Consider the following 24,012-nt stretch of genomic DNA (forward strand, 5'->3'; position numbering starts at 1 on the left):
GGGAAGTGAAAACCAAGCAACTCTGAGGCGCCGCCTCCCGCCTCTCCGACTGGCTAGGATGACAGGAAAAGATAGTGACGAATGTGGGAGGGGATGTGGGAGAACTGGGGCACTGATACGTTGTTGGTGGCGGTGGGAACGGATCCAGCCATTCAGAAAGCAGTCTGGAACTGTGTTAGACTGTGCATCCCCTTTGACCCAGCAGTGTGTCTGCTCGGTCTGTATCCCAAAGAGATCATGAAGGAGGGGAAAAGACCCACAGGTGCTAAAAGGTTTGTGGCAGCCATTTCTGTGGGAGCAAAGAATTGGAAAATGAACAAATAGCCATCGGTTGGGGAATGGCTGAAGAAGTTGTGGTACATGAAAGTAATGAAGTAATGTTATAAAAAGGATGAACAAGCTGATTTTGGAAAAATCTGGAAAGATTTCCATGAACTGATGCTGAGGGAAACAAGCAGAACCAGGAATACACTGTACACAGTAACAGCAAGATTGTGCGATGATCACCTGCGGAAGACGGGGCTCTGCTCAGTGGTTCCGTGAGCCAAGGCAGTCCCAATAGCCTTTGGACAGAAAATGCCGTCTGCATCCAGAGAGAGAACTGTGGAGACTGATTGTAAATCAACACATACTACATTCACTTTTTTTTTTCTTTTTCTTCTGTTTTTTTTTTTCTCCTCATGATTTTTTCTTTTGTTCTCATTTTTCTCCCAACATGATTCATAAAGAAATGTGTATTAAAATTAATGTACATGTAACCAGAATGTTAGCATCTGAGGAAGGAGGGGCTGAGCACAGAGACCCCGAGATGGGGAGAATTTGGAAAGATGCCACGTGATTAGATGGGCAGGAAGAGAGAGAGCCGGAGCTGGCCTGGTGCTCCTGGAGCAGGATTTAGGGCCAAAGGTGGCCTTGGAGCTCCCCTATCCCGTTTCATTTTTTGGAAAGTGATGCACTTGCCCTAGCTCACATTAGGAAGCACTGGACCCCCAATCCGCCCTGCCCTGGGAGGAAGTGAAGGATGTATCATCTTCATTGGGCTGCATTTGGTGGTTGGGGGGCATGAAGTGCCCAGAGAGAGGTGGGCCAGAGTCAGAATTTGAACCCAGTTCCTCCTGGCGAGTGCAGTGGGTGACAACGCAGTGCCCGTGAAACAGTATCAGGCCCGAGGGAGATCATGTGGCCTAGTGGGGCATGCCCTCTGGCTCCAGCTCAGCTACGCAGGGGGAAAAGACGCTTCAGGTCTCTTGCTGAGACATTAGACATTTTGTTATTGTCGTGGTTGGTTTTCACAGGGAATAAATGAGTTCTATTTGTTTTGAGGGGCTGCAAGAGAGCTGAACAGCATCCGTCTGAAAATAAACGAGGACAAAGAAAATTTAGAAAGGCTCTCCAAACATGCAGCTGGGGAAACAAGAATTAAGTTAGACCAGATGTGAAATAGCAGACGTGAAACTGCGTCTTTGACACTGAGGGGAGGGGGTCCCTGGAAGGGGGGGCGCTGGGCCCCCGGGAGCTTCGTGATCTCCTTTCATCGAAAACACACTGATTTATTATTATTTTTCCCTTTCCAAGGCCCAAGCCCAAGACCACAGATTCAGAGCTGGCTTGTGATCAGGCTCATAACTATCTGGTCTCGGAAGCAAAGAACAGGTGGTTTGACTTGTCTAAGGTAAGAAGGCGCGTTCTCTAAGGCAAAGAGCCTCTTTCCATGTGGCAGGGATCGCGGCGCCCGCTCTGCTGGCAGGGCAGGGACCCCTGTTGTGCCGCGACAATCCCGACCCGGCTGACTCTGCGCCCCAGCTCGGCAGGGTCCGCTGCGGCCCCCAGGCCAACGTGGTGGGGACACGTGCTTACCAATGGCGCGCTCAAGATCTTGGGTGGGCAAGTAATTCTCTGCAGGAGTTTGTGGATGGGGATGCCCAGAGAGGTGGGTGCTGGACAAAGTTTCGGATTTGGAAGGTCTGGGGTTCAAATCCTACCCCAGACACTCACTGGGTGACCGGGCAAGACACTTCACCTCTCTGTCCCTCAGTTTTCCCATCTGCAAAATGGAGAGAATAACCTCCCCTCCCGCTTTATGAGGTTGTTGGAGCTTGTAGTAAAGTGTTTTGCAGACCATGTGCCGGCTGTTTTTTAGCACAGCTGCATTGGGCACAATTAGGTTGTCCAGGGAAAAGGTTTCTGAGGTTCCAAGGCAAACAGAAAGACGAAGGGCCCCTCTAAGAGAGAAGCATGGCAGCGCATTCATTAAGTGCCTAATGTTTGCTCTGCTTCCTTTGCGGGGGAGGAGCACCCCAAGAATTTTATAAAACGTTTGCATGTCGTTCTGGTCCTCGGGGTGTCCGGGGCTGCTGGGGGCTGCAGTTGGCTGGATGACAGCCCTCCTCTCTGTTCCCTTTCTGGAGAGCTGTAAATCTGGAGCCCTGTTAAAATAAGGAATTCTTTCTTTAGTATGGACACCATGATCCATGTGGTCCCATCTGTGGCTGCTTTACAAAGTTTATGTTAAACAGGAGTCGGCAGGACCGTCACCAGGGCTCAGAGCCCCCGGGATTGAGGCAGAACGTTCGCTCCCTGCCCTAATCTGTTACTTCCAGGGACCCGCAGCCTTGGAACGATAAGGAGAAATTCAGGGTACGGGGAGGGAGTCGGTATTGAATAGACACTAGGCTTTGTACCAGGGGCTTTGCGGGTGCCCACATTAGAGATGATTCTGGGAACATTGGGTAAAGGACAAGTGAGCCAGCTTGGAGTGAGGTGGAGGATGGGGGAACGTAGGGCAGTTTTGGGGAGCTTTCCTCAGGCCCTGAAGAGGCAGGAGTCCCTGTGGCTTCAGCCCATCTTCTCTGAGGATTCCCAGGTGGGGCAAGAGCCCCCCCCAGGAGACCTTGGGTGATGGCTGCTCCCCACAATGCCTGGAGGGGGGCGATGGCTGCTCCCCAGGATGTCTGGAGGGCAGCAACAGCTGCTCCCCAGTCTCAGGACATCCTTGTCTTTCTTCTTTCTCCTCTTGCCCCCAGTTCTTTCTGGATCACTTGCTAATCGAGGCTTGGGAGCAGATTTGGGGATGGCTGACCCCACTTGCTGCTCCTCCCATCTACGAAGGTCTCCCTCCTTGCTCTCAGTCTGTCTCTTTTAGAACACCGGGCTGTGACCCAGCTCTGCTCAATGATGGAGCCGCGTTGCCCTCTACGTTGAGGAGGGAGGCTCATCCGTCTGAAGTAGACATTCAAGATCTCACTCAGATCCTTATTATGGAGTTAACAATTGGAGGATCAGGAAAGACCCCATGGAAAAGCAGCCCTCACGCTGAGCTTTAAGGGGACTGGAGATTTAGGAGGAGGGAGAGCATTCTGGACCGGGAACGGCCCGGGCAAAGGCCTGGAGGCAAGAGGGAAGTGTCTTGTGTGGGGAAGAGTGTGGCTGGGAGCTCATGTGCAGGAGGAGGAATAAATGAGTCTAGAAAGAGAGACTGTTGGGAGGGAACTACTTTATAGGCCAGACTTGAATTAGAATAATCATGTAAATTATAAGTGCTTAACATATAAAATATTTACATAATGTCAATCCAACAAATACTTAAGTTCTTAATACGGGTAAGGAACTCAGGCCTGGGAGCTGCAGGGCAGCGGCTGTTCTGGGTTGATGGAAGGACTTCCCTAACCTGGAGTTCCCCGTCTACTTGCCCCCCCCCCCCAAAGCGTGAGACCCCATTGGTACAGACTCAAAGATGAAGCCGTCGTTGGCTCGGAGGAGTCGCTTCGGCTTCTTAACCTGTGGGTAACACGGCTTGTTGTAACGAGAGGCCTCCTGGACCAACGGTCACCTCTCAGCCTCTTAACGCATCTCTTCTTAGAAGGGGCAGTGGGAGGGGCAGGAAGCAGGGCAGAGAGGGTTCTCTGGGTCACAGTTAAAGGCACAAGCACAGAATCGGGTCACGGCCAGCCCTTGGATTAGCTTCTTTCTTCTCTCGGGATGCGGATGGACAGGGGAAGGGGACAAAGGGGAAACATGGGAAAGGTAAAAGAAAAGCCTAGCAGGGAGGGAGAAGGAGGAGGAGGTCCACCAATTCCTTGGGAACCTCTTATTCTGAATGTGTCTCTGAGACTTAGCGTGTTCAGAGAGTCAGCGTAAGGTTAAAAAAGTACAGCCACAGAATTCTAGAACCAGAAGGGAAGAACCAGCCACGTGCCAGGCTCTGTTCTAGGTGCCGTGCAAAGAAGGAACCGAGCCCTCCTCACAAGGGCCTGGTGTTCCAGAGGGAGACGCAAAGGTCCGTGTAAATGTGTGCAGCACAGCTGCAGACACAAATATGATAACGCACGCTACCAAACTACAGACACGGACGGTAGGGCAATACAGGATCGGGAGGATGCTGGAACCGGAGGGGGGATGCGGAATGACCCCGCGGGTTGCGCGAGCTGTGTGTTAGGGGAAGAGGACTCTGAGGAGAGAGGAGGGCACGGCAGGCACGAGGGGTAGCCATGCAAAGGTGCAGGGTGGGAGTGGGATAGGTTGTGTAAAAAACAGCAGGAGACCCGTCTCGTGTCGCCACAAGATCCCCCCTCCCCGGCCCCGAACCGATGTCTGCTGAGCTGAACTTCAGTCTAACTGACTGAAGGGAACTGAGACTTGGAACGGTTTCCGTGGAAGTGTTTCGTTGACTTAGCTGTCGAAATAGCCGAGATTGGCTCCTACGCCCTCAGTGTGAATCTTCCAGAGCATTTAGCAGCCAAATGGAAAATTCTCCACTTCGACTCAGATGGCAATTTCCATTTTTGTCTCCTTGATTTGGGGAGCTGAAATGTCCCGGCATAGCCTTCAAAGTGGGCACAGTAGTCATGGCAGCTAGAGCTAGCCCAGACCTCGCCGTCCAAGCCCGCCAGCTTTAGATAAGGGAACTGAATTTCCAAGAAGTGAATTCGCAGCTCTCCTGCTAGTAAGTGCCAGAGGCAGAGTTTGAACCCAGATTTCTTTAGACTCCAACTCAGCACACTTTCCATTATTCTCCTTCCACTTTTCTGAGTTTAAGGTGCTCCTAATTTGAAGTCTTAATGCACCGAGGGGAGACCCTTCTGGAAGTCAGAGACTTTTGCCAGTCTCGGGGCATTTGGGAAAGCCAAACAGCATTCACTTATTATTAAAGATATTGAATAAAGCAAAAGTAATTTTAGTCTTCCTTACTCATGCAGTAACTGTTCTCCCCAACTTGCAAATGGGCCATGTTCCAAAAATTAATTTGCAAGTTGGTTGTTGGGAACTTGGAACTCATTTCCCCATAGAAACAACATTATAAATAGCGGCTAAGCCCCCAGGTTGATCCTGAAAGGTCCATGTTATAAGTAGAAGGGAGGGCAGCATGGTTCGGTGGGAAGAATGCAGAACTGGTAGTCATTTTCCACTCTCCAGAGGCTGTGGGGTCCATGTTTTACAGCCCGGCCACACCCTGGAAAAATGAACCCACAGACTTGTCTGCTCTCTTAAGATGGCACGGAGCCCCCGAGGTCATCTCCCTGCCCTGTGAATCATATGTGACTCCCTCTACAGAATTCCCAAGGGACCGTGCAGCTGCTGCAGGGACAGGGAGTGAGCTCACCAGCCGTCTGACTGCCCCTTCTCCCCCTGAGCAGCTCTGAGGGGAGGTAGATCATGCAGATACTGTACCCCTCTGCCCATTGCTCTGAATTCTGCCCTCAGAACCATGGAATCTTAGAGTTTGTGTTAGAATCACAACTCTAATCTGATGATTTCAGAATCATGAAATCTGAAAGTCCCGGGGTCTCAGAATCATGAAGCAGGAATTGGTCTAAGCTCTTTCCTGGGTTTCCTTCCACAAAGGCAGCAGTCATCCTGGCCAGGCAACCACCTTGCTTACTAATACAGAGCTCCCCGGGCACCCACACACCCAACCACCCCAAGCCAAGGAGGTCTGCCCTCGGAGAGCGCTCCTTCTCGGGGAGTCCAAAGTGATGGACGGGGTAGATGGAAGACAATCTTAGAAGGGAAAAGGCTAGCCTCTGTGTCAGGTCTGTGCTTCCCCATCCAGAAGAGCAGGAGACCCTTCCCCTTCCCCCTCTCCCTTCCCCATCTCCCACCCACTGATATAGGCAACAGTATTGCCCAGCGGCTGATAGAGCCCTGGGCTTGGAGTCGCTGATCTCACCTCAGTCTTTTAAGCTGGCTCCCAGCTCTGACGATAGCTCCATGAATTTGTGAGCACAAGTATCAGTAGCCCCATTTTACAGATGAGAAAATCAAGATAAAATGGTTCCCAGCAAATCCATGCTTGGATTTCCAGTAATTCTTGCCTTATTCACTTCACAGGATTGGGAGAAAATTTCTTTGTAAAAAGTGAAAGAGCCAGAGGAATAGGAGGTGGGGTTATGGTCTGTCAGCTGTGGGCTCTCTGAGCTGCAAATTATTCTTGTAATGAGATTTGAGTTGTTCAAGATTTCCTTTTTCTTTCTTTTTGACCATGGCAACTCCATGCAACCATTAAAACACGATGTCTTTTTCGTGTTGTCTGTTCACGAGAATAAAAGGAAAGGAGCCAGACCTACCTCTCATCCCCCAGTGGTGAGAAGGAAGAAGCAGGGGAGGTGAGGAAGAAAAATGGGATGGGGGCTCAAACACCAGCCCGGAGCTCAGAGGACCTGATTTCTAGTCCCACTCAGGGCACTGGCTTGCTGCGTGTTCTCTCTCTGGGTCTACAGATAATGTGAATAGTTTTGCTTTTCTTTTATAACTTAGCACACTGGTTGATATGCAGTAAGTGCTTTATGCATGTCAACTACCAGCATCTTGGACTATGCTTACTCTTGAGTTGTTGACTAACCTCATTTTAAAAATAGGAACAAGTCTGTTTTGATTGTAGAGAACTTGGGATGACCATTTTGATGAAGGGATGTTGAATTGGTGGAGGGCTTCCATTTCCAGAAATTGCTCCCCCACCCAGTGGCTATGAAAGCGACTTGTTTTGACTTTACATCTTGGTGTTTTTTTAAAAACTGAAAAGTATGAGTGGATCCAGTACCAAAAAGACTAAACACAGAAAACCATATATTAGTTTCAGAACCATGGAACCTTAGAGTCTTGAGGTCTCAGAACCATGGAATCTTAGAGTTTTGTAGTCTTAGAATCATGAAATCTTAAAGTCTTGGGGTCTCAGAATTATGAAATCTTAGCGTCTTGGAATCACAGCACCATGGAATCAGAATCTTGGGATCCTAGAACCAGAGAATGTTGGACTTGGAAGACCCCAACCCTCAAAACATAAACATGTTTTAAATTGTTCCTAAAGTTTATTTTTAACAATGACGAAGAAAGTAGATACATATTTTGCATGATACGCAGTTCTATTTCTATTTCTCTGAAAAGAAATTCTGAATCTTACTTTTTTTTTTTTTGAGTTCTGACTAAATCCCTTTTTTGTGTGTGTTGCAGAATTTTCTGGAAACTGATAGTGAGGGCAATGGGATTTTGCGACGAAAGGATATACGGAATGCTCTGTTTGGGTTTGACATTCCCATCACACCAAGAGAATTTGAAAAGCTCTGGGCGAAGTAAGTAGATCCTCACTCTAGTTCTCTGCCATTCTAACTGTTTCAGGCAATTTGTCACTGCAGCGAAGGAGTATCTTTAGCTTTTCCTCCATAGCATCAGGGAGCTAGAGATAGTCATAGCTCCAGATAGAGCCGGGACAGATGTGTGATTCACCGGTTTATGGAATTATGACTGAGAAAAGCTTCCTCCCCTTATGCAGATAGTGGACACCTTCTTGCCACACACAGAGGATGTGTGTCCTGTCTTTAAAGAGAAACCTCTCATGGTCTATAGATCTCTTTCAAATAGACGTAGCCCCAGTATGAAGGGCTCAATCAGTGTTAGTTGTCTGAAGAAAAATGATATGGAGACAAGAACCCAGGAAGTCAGTACATCTGTGCTCAAGCTCTCAGCAAGCTTCCTCCCATCCTGTGTGAGAAGAGGCAGGAGTTCTGCTTGCCTCAGGGATAGCTTTTGCAAAATGAGGGGGTGAAAAGGCTATCTATCTATTTATGTATGTATATATATAAATATACAATATATTGTATATAATAAATATATATTATATATCATATAAAATATATATATATATCACATATATAAAATATATAATGTATATCATATATGATATATATGTATTGTATAATATAATATATATAAACATAAATATATAAAATGTATATATATATTTATAAATGTGATCCTGAAATCTTGTTGTCTGATAGGTTGGTTACATTATCTGCCATAAGCTTTCTCCAAGCTCTGACATCCCTCATTCTGTGGAATCCCCTAGCTCTCACCATCCCTGTTTTAAGGTTCTTCTCTGCCAATACTGATATTCCATGTTCTAAGACCCTTCCCAGTTCTGTCTGACATCCCCTGTTCTAAGACTCCTCCCAGCTCTGATATTTCATCTTCTAAGCTTCTTTCCAACTCTGACATTCCCTGCTCTAAGCTCCCTGTCAGCTCTGACATTCTTTTTATGTCCCCAAACTGAGACCAACATTTATAGACTCAATTAATATATGTCAAGACCTCACATCTTTCATATTTATTTTAGTTATGGAACCATTAGGCTAGAATGTCTATTCTTTTAAAACAGCGGATGTCAGAGCTGGGTTTGGGGGAGAGAGATTAGAACAGGGAATGTCAGAGCTGAAAGGCCTTATGTTATGGGAGAAATTATCTGCTCTCTGAGTGCATGTGGTAGGTAACTGCTGCCAAACAGAGATTTAGCACAATGCTGAAATTTTAGAGGTAGAAATCTCGGTTTTCTTATTATGCTCAGTCCTCAGAGAAAACCCAATCTTGCTTAGGACCCTTCGTAGCCCTTTTAATGGGCAGAGTTAAGACAAAATGACAGAGGAGTGATTCTTTTCTATTTGGTGGTCCTGGACATTCCTCTTAAGCCCTAAATGTTGGAAAGAAGCTGAATCCACAATCCCACCCTTCCTTCCATGGCATAAAAAGAGAGACAAACTGAGTTAGAGTTATAATCTTATACATTGCATAGGAAACAAACATCATCCAACTCTATAAGGAAACCAAGTCAAACTAGAGGTAAAACGACATTTAGAGGCTTCACAAAGTGGCCGATGGAGGGGAAAGATTTTCTAAGATGTTGCCGGGAGTCAGGGCCAGTTGAGATTCTTCCTTTGATTACTTATCTAGGGAGTAGTTAGAGCTCTGACAACAACAAACTAAATCTTCACACACCATGGAACAGGTGTGACCAGGTGAGGGTGACCATTAATCCAAATTTGCAAGAAGGAGTGCTTCTGATCCCCAAATAATAAAAGGAAATAAAAAATTCTTACAACAGAGCAGAGGATGTCAGTGCTGGGAGGGGTCCTTAAGCTGGTGCCAGTGGCTGGGGTTGGGAGAAAGGGACTTCCAAGATGGGACATTTACTATCTGTGTGAACTTTGGACGGAGTTCCTTCATCCTTTTGTCTCTTTTTTCTCTTGTAAAATCAATTAACAAGATTTGAGCTCCCAGTCTCACTGAGCTGTTGGGAGGAAAGTGGTTTGTAACTCTAATGTGTAGTGTTAGAGTAGTAGAGGCAGAAAAAACTTTGGGGATCACCTGCTCTGGTCTCATTCTTTTGAGGGAGAAACTGAGTCCCTGAGAGTCAGTCAGCCAATAAACACTGTTTGTTATGGAAGCCTTTTGCTTTCTTATTTGGCCCTGTCCGCTGTCCACCATTGCTTCCCTGCTCCTTTGTAAGACCTGAGCAGTGACTTGTGTCTCCAATAGAATGTAAGCTCACTGAAGGCAGGCAATCATGTTTTTGTCTTTATGTCTCCAGAGCTTAGTATGCAGTAAATAGTAATGATAAAAATAAAAGATTAAAAGGTAATAATAAAACAACAATTTATTATTAACTAATATTATTAAGATGAGTAATGATAAAAGCCATAATAAAAATTAATAAACAAGTCTTACCCCTGCCCTCATGTGATTGAGCCATAGGTTTGTTTTTGTTTTTGTTTTTTAAGTCTGGAAGAGACATTGGATGTAGTCACGTCTAAGCTGGTTTTATAGATAAGAGACAGACTCCCTGGGAGGAGGAGAAATGACTTCTTTGCTTGTCCTGCATCCCCTGACTCATCTGCTCTCCGGGCTGTCCATGTACTTTTTTACTTTTCTTCCCAGTTCTCTTGAGTTGAGGCTAAAATGTTGGCTGCATTTTGAAACAAGTGGGCTGTTGTGGTTCTAATTTAGCAAGGCAGTGTGACATTCTTTCACACCCCTTTTTCTATTTCTCCTCTTTGGTTCCAACCCTGGGCCAAATTAGACTGCTTCTTCATTTGCCTCCCCTTTAATTACAATCAACAGTCCAACTGGTTGAGCAGGAGATAGGAAGTTTAGGACTGTCTGAAAGTTACTGAAAAGGTAATGACAGTAGACTGTGGCATCTACAGCAGGGAGGGGGAAGGGAGCCGCCCCAGAGCACCGAAGGCTCATTCTTTCTGGGCGGCTTTGATTTCAAAGGGGGCTGGGCACAATGGCTCTCCATGACATCTCCACTGGAATCCCTGCCCGGGACGCCATCCTCTCTGTGGATTCCCCTGGGTGCCAGCCTGAGGTCGGAATGAGCCTTGGGGAATGAAGCCCGGCTCTTCACTTACTGCACACCTAACTGTGAGTGAGTCATTTCTCTTTGTGAGTCTGAGTTTCCTCTTATATAAAAGCATGGTAGTGAATCAGGGGGCTGCTGAGCACCTTCTAGCCCTAAATCCCATCATGTGTCTTCATGTGCATTCTTTCTTTCTTGGTCACACTGGGTTCCATTGAACTTTAGTTCCCCTTCAGGACCCAGGACAGTTCCATGTCTCCAGTTGGGAGGGACCCTTGAGAACAGTTTATTGAATGAATGAAATGAGTGTGGCCTTCACCCTAGCCTGGCTCTGTGGCCAGCTTTGCTTTTGCTCTCTGGATCTGAGTCTGGGCTGCATCTTACCTGGGTATCCCCCAGCAATGCATTTAAGACTTAGTTCCCCCACCTGTAAAAAAGAAATAAGAATAACATCTCCTTACCAAGGTTGTTAGGAGAGTCAAATGAGATAGGACTTGTAAGGCTTTCTGCAACCTTGAAGGGCAACATAAGTGCTAGTTATTATTATTATTTCAAGGAGCTATGACTTTGTCAGCATGGGACTGCCGTGTTTTAGCAGACCATCTTTGTAGAGGATCCCGCCCTCAAATCCATCGCCCCATAACCCATCTTCTCAGGCTGAGCCTTTCCTCTTGGGTAGCTCTGGTTCACCAATGGGACTTGTGCTTGAAGCTTTCCCAGCTTGATATGGTCCACCAGAGCTTGGGTTCCACTGGCAGAGCCATTTCAGACCTTTTGGAATTGCCCAACCAGGAGACACAAGTCCGAGCTTCTGTAGTGACCGAGGAGGTATGTTTTCACATGGGGCTGGATCTTTAGGAACGTATGCTATAAGGGATTAGAATCTAGCTGGCTTGTGCCTCCAAGCTTTGGGTAATGTGCCAAATATGAAACCTCAGAGATGGAAGGGACCCTAGAGGGCACCTGCTCCATGCCCCCTGTGACTCAGGATCCCTTGGAGAAGGAGGTGGCAGAAGCACTCCAGTGATTCTGCCAAGGAAACCCAATGTGGGTTTGTGACTGACAGGCCCAAACCACAGTAGGGTCCCTCAGAGGAGTGGGGAGCCCTGGGCTTCATACTCAGCCTCTGACTCCATACTCTGAGAGCTCTCCATGGGCTCACAGAGAAGAGAAATGATTTGCCCTGCTCCCGGCCATCTCTGTGTTCTAGTATTGATCCTGAACCGTCCACCTGACATAGGAGAAAGCTCTTGGGGAGATTCCCAGATTGTGTGGACACTTAGGAGGGGGCAGAGATGCTGTTGGGAAGACGTACCCAGTGCCATTGTCCTCTGAATCCCGGTGCTGTGGCCTGTGGCTCTGTCCCACATTCCATTCAATATTTGTGATTTTAGGCTGAGGTTGTGGTCAATAAATCAAGGCCCTCTTATTCCCAACCCAGGCTGCTCTTTTCTGATGATAAGAATGGGCTACTTATTGTTTTAATAATAGAATTATTAAAACACAACAAAACAAAACATGTTTTCATTTAATCTACACATCAGGAAAAATAGGGTTGTGCTTGGGCTTAGGCTCCTGGCACAATAGCTGAGTCTTGAGAGTTTTCCTAGAAGCGAGTCTAAGAGGTGTTTTTCTTCTTTTTTTCCATAAAAAAGTAATGAGAATTCCTTGCAGAGGTAGGGAGCTGCAGTGGCTGAATGTTCAGCATCTCAGGCTAGTGAACCGGAGCAGAGATTCAAACTAAGACAAGCTAAATCAATCTACTAATTGTTTAAAAGACCTACTATGTGCCAGATTCTGGGAGTACAAAGACAAAACCAAAAAATGAGCCAGTACCTGCCCTCAAGGAGCTTACACTCCACTGGGAGGAATACAGCCCAAAATGGCAGTCATGCTGAAGGAATGTCAGGGGAACGGACCCTGGTCCATGCCCTCTGAGTGGTCCTCCTCTAAATATATATAGGGACACAAGGCTCAATAATAAAGCCCCTTGCAGGATCTCCTGAATGTCAGGGCTGTGATAGAACCTAGAACAGAGATGTCAGAGTGGAGAGGAAGCTTAAAACATGGAGTATTAGTACTGGGAGGGAGAGTAACATGAAGAGTTAGAGTTGGAAAGTAGATTAGAACATGGAGTATTGGACTTGGGAGGGAGCTTAGAACATGCAGTTGTCAGAGCTTAAAACACAATTTGTTCTTCATTTTCCAAATAAGTGAATGAGGGAAAGAATAAATAACTAAATGCATGAAAAAGCATTTATTAAGCACCTACTTTGTGCAAAGCACTCTGCTAGGCATTGGAGGGATAAAAATAGAACAAACTAAGCAGCCTCTGATTTGGCGGATGATGATGAGGAAAGGAGAGATCCAGAGAAAGGAAAGTTAAGTGTTTGCTGCATTGAATGGTTTGTCTTTCTGAGCTAGTGAGGGGCAAAGCTGAAATCTGAATTCAGGCCTCCTGGGTCAATCATATCCAGAGTCTTCTTGCTGCTCCATTCAGCTGAAATCTGAATTCAGGCCTCCTGGGTCAATCATGTCCAGAGTCTTCTTGCTGCTCCATTCAGCTGAAATCTGAATTCAGGCCTCCTGGGTCAATCATGTCCAGAGTCTTCTTGATGCTTCATTCCATGTAATCCAGAAGAAGGTGGACAGCTGGCCCCTTGTGCTTCCAGAGGGAACCTGGATGGGAATGATGGAGGACTGCCTTCTCATAAGCAAGTGCCTCCCTCCTCCTCCTCTGAAGCCCATTAATTAATTCTGAATGTCCTGTATATATTTCTATATGTCTCTGTGTGTTTCCCATGATAGAATGCATATCTCCAGAGGGCAGGGACTTTTTCATTCACCTGGTACACAGTAAGTGCTTAATCAATGATTGCCTGAGTGCTAGCAGCTGTTTGTTCATAAGCTCACAGACAAGAGTGGCAAGAGACCTAAGAAGTCTCCTAATACAGAGCCCTCATTTAACAGTTGAGCAAACAGAGGCTCAAGGACGATGCTTTGTTTAAGGCTATATGGGTTCTGAGGGGCAGAGTTGGAACCCAGCCTGGGTCCTGTGACTTTGAACCTAGTATTCTTGTTAGTCTGCATCTCATCAGGCCAGGGAGAAATGCTAAACTAACAGGAGATTACCCATCTCTTGCCCAGATACTGCTGCCTAGAGATCCCTCACTGGCCGCCATGGGGACTGGGAAGGATGTGACCAGAGGGTCTTGTGGCTTAGGTCTGAGGTCTTTCCATGAAAATAGACTTTTCCTTTTTTCTTTTTCTAAAAAAAAGGCAGATTGGCAATTTGCCTTGAGAATTTCATAGAAATCATTCTATTCTGTTAGAATAATACTGGGAAATCAGATGCTCTAGAAACTCTGGTTTTGAATGGAGTAGAATGCAGAAAAATTCAATGGTGGAAAATGAGATAAGAAGCCTGGTGGGCGTCCTTGAGATCCCCTCTCCTGTCTGTCCTCCAAATTTGGGGAAACTAGAGGAAAGGATTCTTACTGAATACTTCCTAGAGGAATTCAGAGGTGGGGGGAATGTGAGTCCGTCAGAATCCCTTTCTCTTATTTTACAGACCAGAAAATAGAGACCCAGAGAAGGGGACGCACTGTGCCCACGATCGCACTGGTTCATCACAGACAAAGAGAAGGGACCTCAGAGACTTAACTACTCCAAGCCCCCTATTTTTGTTCCTTTTTGTTGTTTGAATGTTACAGCTGTATCTAACTCTTTGTGCCCCATTTGGAGTTTTCTTGGCAAAGAAACAAGAGAAGTTGGCTATTTCCTTCTCCAGCTCATTTTACAGATAAGGGAACTGAAGGAGGCAGGGTGAAGTGACCTGTCCAGAATCACACCTACTGAGTGTCTGGGGCTGGATTTGAACTCAAGTTTTCTTGATTCCAGGCCCAGGATCCCACCTCTCCTTTTTCTGCAGAAGGGTCAGGAAGCTCAAGTAACTTCCCTTCATGAGTAGTCAATGGCTTTCTTGTGTTTAATTTGGAACTTGAACCCAAATCCACTTGTTTGTTTACAAGAGCTCGGATTCTGTTCATTGTTTGGGAGAGGGTTGTGGTATTAGGGGCTTGGGGCCTGTGGAAGTTCTCACTCTAACCTGGGATCTTCTCCACAGAAAGGACTCAGAAATTATCCATGAAGTGAATGAACTACCTGGTTTTTAATTCTATCTCACAAGTATATTTGGTGAAATAATGGACTCACAGAATCAAATGCTGAGATTTTTGGGAGGATTTCCCATACAAAAAGTCCCAGAGCATCTTGGGAGCTAACAACTTGGCCTGCCCTAGTGAGTGGAGGCCTGGACGTGGCATCTAGAACCTCTGAGTCCACATCCTGCCTTTGACACTTAATCCGAGCTCTGGGTCCAAGAGGCTTGCTTACCCATGTGAGCATAAGGAGCTCAATAAAATCGATCGATCAAAATGATCAACTAATAATGCAATCTATCAGCCCCAGGCCTCCAGTGGTGGAGTCACAGAGCATGGGGATCACCTACAGTAAGTGACCAGAGTGCAGGACAAGTAGGTAGAAGACCCGGGTTCAGCTTTCTGCCCCGTCAGCTGACTAACCTTAATTGCTTCTGGACTCTTAGCCTAGATGCACACTTCCTTACTTTGTTGTTTTCTTCTTGTGTGTCAGCTACAAAGTCAGGGGACTCAACTGGTCCAGGAGTCCTTAATTGGGGGCCTCAGGTTCAAAGGGCCTGTGAATGTGGGTGGGAAAAATTATGAATTCATTTCAAAATAATTGGTTTTATTTGTAATTTCTTATATTTTATACATTTAAAGACATGATTCTGAGGAGTTCATGGACTTCACCAGACTAGCTACAAAGGGATTCATGATTTAGAAAAAAATTAAGAACCCTTAGACTAGATGGTCTCTAAAGCCTCTCCCAGCTCTGACCTTTCCTGTTCGAAGCTCCCTCCCAGCTTTGACATTCTCTGTTCCAAATTCTCTCCCAGCTCTGACACCCCCCCCATTCTAAACTCCCTCCAAGTTCTGTCATCCCTTGTTCTGCCTCTTTCTCATAGAGACAAAGCCAGTCCAACCTTCCTCTGTACCTTCTTCAGATAGTGACTGGAAGTTTACTTTTCACAGATATGACACTACTCAAAAAGGGTATATTACTTACCAAGAATTTTTGAGTCGATTGGGAATCGAGTACTCACCTTCTATCCATCGGCCGTACGCAATGGAGCACTTCAATTTCATGGGCCACTTCACGAAGCCTGAACAGATCACGGAAGAGACTAAGGAGCTGCAGCAGTACATGGAGATGAACAAGCCCATCAAGTGAGTGTGTGTGGCCCGTGAATGAATGGGGCAGGAGCCCCAGGGGGTCTGGCTGCATCCTCCCAGTCATCTCCAAGCACATCCCTCACCTATGTGCTTGATGACTGAGAGGCCATGACCTTAGACTTAGAGATGACGTAGAGGCCTCAGATTTAGGCCGTGACCTGTACCCCCTTTTGTCTTCTTCCCTCCCTTGGCATATAATATTCTTCCCTTCTCTCTGCTTTGGTAATCTAGTTTCCCCCAGGGCAATAGTCTTCTTTCTGGGTCCAATCTCTTCCAAAGTCATCTAAAACTGTTCACTGCCTCAGTTTCCTCTGCTGCCAGATTGGGGAGAGCTAGATTCAGAGACCCTTTCAGGCTTGGACCCTATTACCCTGTTGGCTTTCATTGGTCTTCGTCTTACCAGTCTAAGTCAAACTCATCAGTTCCTCCCCACCACCCCCTTTTAAGAGATTATGACATCATCTTTTATGATTACTCTTTCTTTTACTCTCTGCTCTCAACAGAGTGTTCTCGAGTAATTTCATAAATGTTTACATTGACAAAGGATGACAGAAAGGAGGATTATATGCGAAACTAAGAATGTCTACTTCAGACAGTTTGTTTGGGAAATGGATGTTAAATTTACCATCATAATTCATTCCCCTCAGCTTTTCTTCTGTGGCTTTAACAATATTTCATTGATATTTTCTTTTTCTTGTCTATCCCTGCCTCATTTCCCTTCATAACTGTCCTTATAAGAAAACAGAAACCTCTCTTAGAGCAAATGTTTCTACTACTACTACTACTGCTGCTGCTGCTACTACTAATGACGGCACACTCTTATCTAATACTTTACAAATATCTCATTTGAGCCTTACAATAACCCTAGCAGGGAGTTTCTGCTGTCCTCTCCAGTTTACAGATGACTAAAATGAATTACACAGAGATCAAGGTCAATTGCCCAGGCTCCCACAGCTAGTGAAAATCTGAGACTAGATTGGAATTCAGATCTCCCTAAGCGCCGGCTTGCTGCTCCCTCCTCACCGAGCTACCTTAAAGCAAAACAGATCCATACATTGAACTGGCTGCTCTTTTTCTTCCAGGCCCCACCAGAGGTGGAAGGAAGGTTTATCCTCAATCTAGCATCAATTTCCTTAGTGTTAATTTCTGAGAAGAGTTTTTTTTTTTTTAATCATTCCCATTGTACAGATGAGAACTCTGAGGGTGAGAAGTCCTGTGATTGTGGTGGGAGAAGCATTCTGCCTGAGAGTTCATTAACTCTTTCAGCTGCTATGGCACTACCATCTTAAATACCCAGGAGTTTGCCAGGCCATGTCTTTCTTGTTCTGGGGGCTTTTACCTTTGTTCCCTGTGCTTCAGGAATTTATATATCAAAGTGTTCAGAAGAAAGGTGGACACAACACAGACCTCTGAGAGCAGGTCCTAAGAAAACCCATCCCCAAAGACACCTGCTCTGGGACCCCGCCCCCTAGCCGACTGAACGGACTCCCTGCAGAGGCAGAGGGTGTAAGCTCTTTCTCGTCAGGGGGCCGTTGGGGATGACTGTTGGGCCAGGGGGCAGGCCAGACGTATGAAGCATCTTCTGGCTTTCAAGCTTCTGTGGCTCTTGGGAGAACATCAAGGGGAGAAAGCTGGCTCAGGGTCTAGATGGCTGAGACTCTGTATCCAGCCATAGGCTGAAGGCCTCCCGCTGGGAGGAGCCAGCTTGAGTTCTTATTCCTGCCTTTGCCTCTCTTATGGCCATCTGTGAGCACTGAGGCTACGGAGGTAGGTGGCCAGTATTTGCTGTTGGGCCCTAATCTCCTGCCCCTTGAGGGGGTTGTTTGGCCACTGGAGTTCCGTCTCTCTGGACCACCTTCCCACTGGCCTCAGGGGCTTTGGCGCTTGGTTCCTGGGTTTCCTTGGCACCCCGTTCTTTGCTTATATTTTCTTCAGTGCCTTCCAAGGACCTAATGATGACCTCGGCACTTGGGGATGGAGTGGTGGACTGGGCCCGGGCTCAGCTGAGTCCTGGCTCAGACTATGGGACAGTAGGCAAGTCATTCTGTCTCATTCCATCGTCTATAAAATGGGGGAATAATAGCACCCATCTCCCAGGAAGATTGTGACAATAAAGGGAGGTAAAATGGGCAAAGCAAAATGCTTTTTTAATCCTAACACCTTCTATAAATGCCAGCCATGATGATGATGATGATGATGATGATGATGATGATGATTCTTCAGCATCTGATCCTGTTTCATCAGGCCTTTAGCTTCGAGCTCTTCCATCTCCATCTGATCTCTTTGTACCTCAATCTGGAGCCCTGAAAATTCTCTCTCAGTGGCACCTCCTGCCTCTCTCAGAATCCCCACTTTACCCTATTGGGGAAGGAAGGGACCTCAGAGGCTTAGATTCAGCCCATTTAGCTGTGTCTGCTCATGGTTAGATCACATTTCAAGGACTGGGTCTTGTTTTAGAAATGAAATTTTAAAAATTTCAAAATCTGGAGCACTCCCTCCCCTCAAAAATGTCACTTAAAATGGGAGAGAAATGAGCTTCTCTGGAATCAGTCAAATTTGGGGGTCTTGTAGGCTAGAGAAAATTTGGGGAAGGGGGAAGATGTGATCACTGTGCTCAGCCATCAGAGGGTCTGCTGCCTCCCACAAAAATGACTCCATATTGACTCTCTAGTTTATATGTGCTTATCTGTGTATATGCTATCCCTAACATCAGCATGTTCATGAACTCTTTCAAAGAACTCTTGATACAAGAAGAGCAGCATTGTAAAGCAACATCAACTGAGCCAAGAGTGCTGGATTTAGAATCAGAAAAAAACCCCAAGTTCAAATTATGCTTTACACTCTTTCTGGCAGGGTGACCCCAGACAAGTTGCTTAACCTGTATCTGCCTCAGTTTCCCCAATTGTAAGATTGGGGGGGGGACTGGCTCTTCTGCCTCTGGGCTTTCTTTCACTTCCAAAGCTTTGATTTGAAGATTATTCATTACCAATCAATTAACAAGCATTAGTTGCTACGTGCAAAGTGCTGATCTAGGACAGATACTATTTTTCTTAATAAATGCTAGAAGGAAGGAATAGGAGGCAGTGAGCTGTGTGAGCCACTGAAACCAGCCAAGCAGATCACAGCCTCCCTGATGCAGAGTTGGAGAGGGCCGCAGAGTCCCCTGAGACCATCCTCAGTTTACAGATGGGGAAAACGAGGCTGTGACAGACGTGACAATTTGTGGGCTTGTGCTTTCTCAGGCCGTGCCAGATCTGGACCTCTCCCTGGACCCCCTGGGGTGATCTGAACTCCAGTGTTCAAAAAGCCCTCTGATGTTTGTCACGAATGGGAGATTCTTGCCTCTGTGACTTTTTCCTGACTTAAAACTTCTCACTCGCTTTCTCTGCGTACACATTTCCTTCTGCAAGAGGAATAATTACTGCCTGGAAACCATGGCTTCGTCCAGGAAACGTTGAATGCCTCAATTTTCTAAAAATATGTATCTCAGAATTGTTTTGATTTTCTGCCGTCATTTGCTTTCATTTTGAAGGATTAAGTGGAAGATAATAGTAGTGGTGAAGAGAGAGCTTTGTGCAGCCTGAGATAGAATATACCTGGAGCACACACACCTGTAAAGGGCTTCTACTGGAAGTGTGGGTGCCCCCCAGAACCAACAGTTCCCAGGAGACTGTAGCACTAGAGTCATTGCAGTATCTTATTTAGGCCAGCGTATGGAGGTAGGGGCCAGGGACATTCATCTATTTGTTTTCCTCAATTTTAATTTTAAATTCAGAACTTATACACAAAAGGTCATTTCTGTACTCATGGCAGAACACAAAAAGGGGATTTTTAAAGAGATCATGAATCTCCATTTCATTCCCCTGACTTTCAAAAAAACAAGTATATAATTTTACACATCACTTTGAAAACTACTGCTTGTTTCTGCATCTCTGAATGTCCTTTTTCTCATCCCCCCCCAATTTTTTGGCATTTCTGTTGCTTACCTCTCCTCTCCTTTCTCCACCCCTGATCAAAAATGGGACAAAGAAACAAAGTCAAGCAAAACTCATCCCCAAAGAGGCCACATCCAGAGTTCTGTGACTCTGTACAACTTGCTCAGATCTATCACTTCTTGTTGGATTGGCAGTAGAGTTGGAGAGGAAGGGCAGTCTGCTCCATAGACCTTCCTCCATATACATGACTAGTCATGGCACAACTAAGAGTCTTTGTTTTCTCCAATGAACTTTCTTTACAATGCTGCTCTTCTTGTATCAAGGGTTCCCTTGCTTGGCTCTCCCCACTTATGACATCAGGTCATAATGCCCAGAATTCTCCAAAATCAACTCTTAATGAAAAAAATATATCCCATGCTCATTTATTGGTTCATTTTGAAGTCATATTGATAGCTACACATGTTCATATTGAAATCATATTGATAAAGTCTTAGCTGCATGTGCTTTCTCTCTCTAACTAGACTGGAAGCAGTTGGAAGACAGATCTTTTTCATTTTCATCTTCCTTCCCTCCATGCCCAGTGTTTCGTGTTTTAAGTATAGTTGGTACTCAACAAATACTGATTTAATTGTTTCTTTTGTTATCCCATCCCTCTCATTACTACTCCTCTATTGTATGATTTTTTAAAAATGAAAACATAAAGCTCTTAATACACCGTAGTCCAGCAAAACAAATCCCCATATTGGCCATGACCAAAAGTGTGTATCTCTTTCAGTTCATTCTGTGTGTCTCTTATGAGGTCAGTGTTATGTTTCATCTTTTGGTTTTGCAGGTCAGAATTCATTACAAGGTGTTTTCCTCTTATTAATATTGATATTATAGAAATTGTTCTTCTTGTCTTGTTCTTTGCTCTGTATCACTTCATAAAAGTCTTCCCAGTTTCCTCTGAAACCATCCATAATTTATTATGGTATAACAAGATTCTCTTACCTTTATATATCACAGTTTGTTTAGTCGTTACCCAAGAGAAGGAGTGGGGTCTTCCTTTCTCCCCCCTTCCCCAATAGTTTTCGATTTTGTGTTACGCTAAATAGAGCTGCCGTGGGAGTTCTTTTCCTCTTGCTTTGATTTTTTTGAGTATAGACCTAAAAGTGGTATCAATGGGTTTAGGAGCATCCACATTTTGATAACTTTTTGGGCATAGTTGTAAATTGTTCTAAAAAATGGCTAAACCAATTTATAATTCTAAAGTCCCTCTGACATTTGTCATTTTCCTCTTTTGTTATTTTTGTTAATCTGATGTGTGTGAGGTAGAACCTCAGAGTTGCTGATTTTGCTGATGCTAATCAGAATTTGCTGATATGAATGATTTTGAAATTTTTTTATATGATTGCTGATAGCTTGGATTCCTTCCTTTGAAAATTACCTATTCATATTCTTTGAGCATTTATAAATTGGGGAATTGCGCTTAATCTTATACATTTGAATCGATTGCTTACCTATCTTGGTAATGAGACTTTTACTAAAAAAATTTGCTACAAAGATATTCCCCCAACTACTTATATTCCTTCTAACTTAAATTATATTAGATTTGTTTGTGCAAAACCTTTAAAAATTTATACAATAATAGCTAACACACTGTATGCTAATCACTTTACAATCACTTGATTTTCACAATAATTCTAGGAGAGAGGTGCTGTTATTATCTCCATTTTACAAATGAGAAACTGAGGCAAACAGAGTTAAGTGACTTGCCCAAGGTCATATAGCTAGTAAGTTTCCGAGGCTGGATCTGACATCAGACCCGGTGCTCTATTCATGGTGTCACCTAATTAATTCATTTTGTCTTGTGATCCTTTCTATTGCTTCTTTATTTAGTCAAGAACTCTTCATCAACTCAGAGGTTTAATTTATTTATATGACTATGTTTCCATTTGGAGTTTATCTTGTGTGAGGTATTGGTCTAAATCCATTTTCTGCCGACCTGCTCTCCATTTTCCCAGAATTTTTTCCTCAAATAGAGAGTCCTTTGCATAGTTACTAGGGTTTAGCAAACATTATGCTAATGGTGTATACTTAATCTGTCACAGTGAACAACCTCTTTATTTTTAAATCAGCATCAAAGCACTTTATGGTTACTGCTTCTTAATACAACACAGACTCCTTTCCTTCCCATTAAAAATTATTATCCTTGATATTTTCAACTTTTTATTCCTTCACATATATTTTTCATTATTTTTTTCTAGCTCTATAAGCTATTCCTTTAGTGGATTGATTGGTATAGCTCTGAATAAATTAATTTAGGATAGTATTCTTGTTTTTATTATACTAGCTCGACCTACTCCTGAACAATTAATGTTTCTCCAATTACTTAGTTCTGTCTTTATTTCCTCAGAGGGTGTTTTATACTTGAATTTATATAGTTCCTGGGTAAACATTTTGATAGATACCCTCCCAAATATTTTATACCTTCTGCAGTTAATTTGAAATTGAAGTTTTTTCCCCCTAGTTTTTCTTGCTGAGCTTTTCCAATTGCCAATATTCAGGAAGGCTTATGATTTATGTGGAAATTATTTCTGGTCATTTCTTATAGTACAATGATATTCCATCGGTGGCTGCTAGGGTGTATCATAGTGCACAGAGCACTGAACATGGAGTCTGGCTTCAGACCCCTAAGTAGCAGTGTGACCCTGAACAAGTCACTTCACCCTGTCTGCCTTAGTTTCCTCATCTGTAAAATGAGCTGGAGAAGGAAATGGCCAAGTACCCCAATATTTTGGCCAAGAAAAGCCCAAGTGAGGCCACGAATAGCAGCCAGTTGTTCCCTTTCTTTATTGCTCTATAATGAGGGAGTTGGACTAGATACCCTCTCAGCTTTATAGCTCTCAATCTGAGATCATCATGAGTTCAAATCCTGACCTCCGTTCTCTGGCTTTCTAGAGAATAAGGAGGTTTAGAGTAATCCCCTATTTTTACACAGAGGTAACTGAGGTTCTGAAAAGGAAAGTGACTAGACCAGGGTTACATGGAGAACGGTCAGAACTCTAGGTCAGAGCTCTAGAACAGAGCTCTCAGTCTTGGGTTACAATGCACATTTGTCCACTTGGGCCAATGCAGGAATTTGTTTGGCTTGAATATAGTCATATTGGATGTAAGAATTTTATTTTGCTTCTTTTGGAAAGGAGTAGTGGGAAGGATAGAAAAATTAGTTTTTATTGATTGAAAAGCTAAAAGAAGAAATTTGTAAACATTTTAAAAAAGAAAAGGGATTCTACATGTTAAAGACATTTCTCCATTTTGACCCCATGACGACTTTGCACATACATATTCTTCAGAAGAGCCCCGGGCGAGAGGGATTGAAGGATTTCACAGGTGGGGAAACTGAGGCCCAGGACACAGCAATTGACTTTTCTAAACCAGGCAACTGCACAGCCCTGGTGCTTTCCATGGTGCTGAATTTCTTCTTGTGCAAGAATACTCCAATCCTGAGGTTGTTTCCAGGATACCACAGGACCTGTCTGAGAGGGGAATGAGAAGCTGAGCCTATCAGATGGGGGAAGGCACCTGGAGAGAAACGAACTGCACCAAAACATTGGAAGACGTGGTGTGGGGAACGCAGGGATTAAATGTGCTCTGTTTAGTCCCAGAAGGCAGCACCAGGAGCTGTGGGAGAAGGGGGGACAGGGGCAGATTCTGCCTGAATATCGAATGAGATGATGTTTGTGAAGTCTTAGAGCACAAGGTTGTGTCATCAATCACGATGATAATGACAACAATAATACGATGAAGAACTTCTTGAAGGTCCAGTCTGTACGTGGATTCTGGCCTCAGACAGATCCATTTCCAACACTGAGATGCTCGGATTCTAGAAGCAAAAGTGTATGGGCCAGATGCTCATGGCGACTAATACCCTTTCGCACACATAAAACTCTGTGCTGCCCTGACTGGTACTGAATTATTTCCCCTCCGGCTTATTTATAAGAGAATCTGGGACGAGTCACAGTTTAAGGGAAGATGTGAAATTCACTAGCGACGCCCGACTTTGAGCATTGAGCTAAATGCATCCTACAACTCACAGGGAAATCATGCATGACAACTGAAGATCCCGAAGCCCCAGGAGGGCTGCAGGGTGAACAAG

General features: G+C 44.8%; 1 protein-coding gene across 2 annotated transcripts in view; it reads left to right on the plus strand.

The window, feature by feature from the left end:
• The window catches only part of EFCAB6 (EF-hand calcium binding domain 6), a 198,007-nt gene that overhangs the window by 133,048 nt on the left and 40,947 nt on the right, over positions 1-24,012 (plus strand). Inside the window, exons 20-22 of one of the 2 annotated variants that reach the window (XM_051962249.1) lie at positions 1,576-1,672; positions 7,447-7,565; positions 15,739-15,933. In XM_051962249.1, coding sequence (XP_051818209.1) covers positions 1,576-1,672; positions 7,447-7,565; positions 15,739-15,933 — 411 coding nt within the window. The remainder of the gene's footprint in view (positions 1-1,575; positions 1,673-7,446; positions 7,566-15,738; positions 15,934-24,012) is intronic. The other variant, XM_051962251.1, reaches the window with a different exon arrangement.

This window comes from Antechinus flavipes, chromosome 5, assembly GCF_016432865.1.
Source record: "Antechinus flavipes isolate AdamAnt ecotype Samford, QLD, Australia chromosome 5, AdamAnt_v2, whole genome shotgun sequence".
NCBI classification, from domain to species: Eukaryota; Metazoa; Chordata; class Mammalia; order Dasyuromorphia; family Dasyuridae; genus Antechinus; species Antechinus flavipes.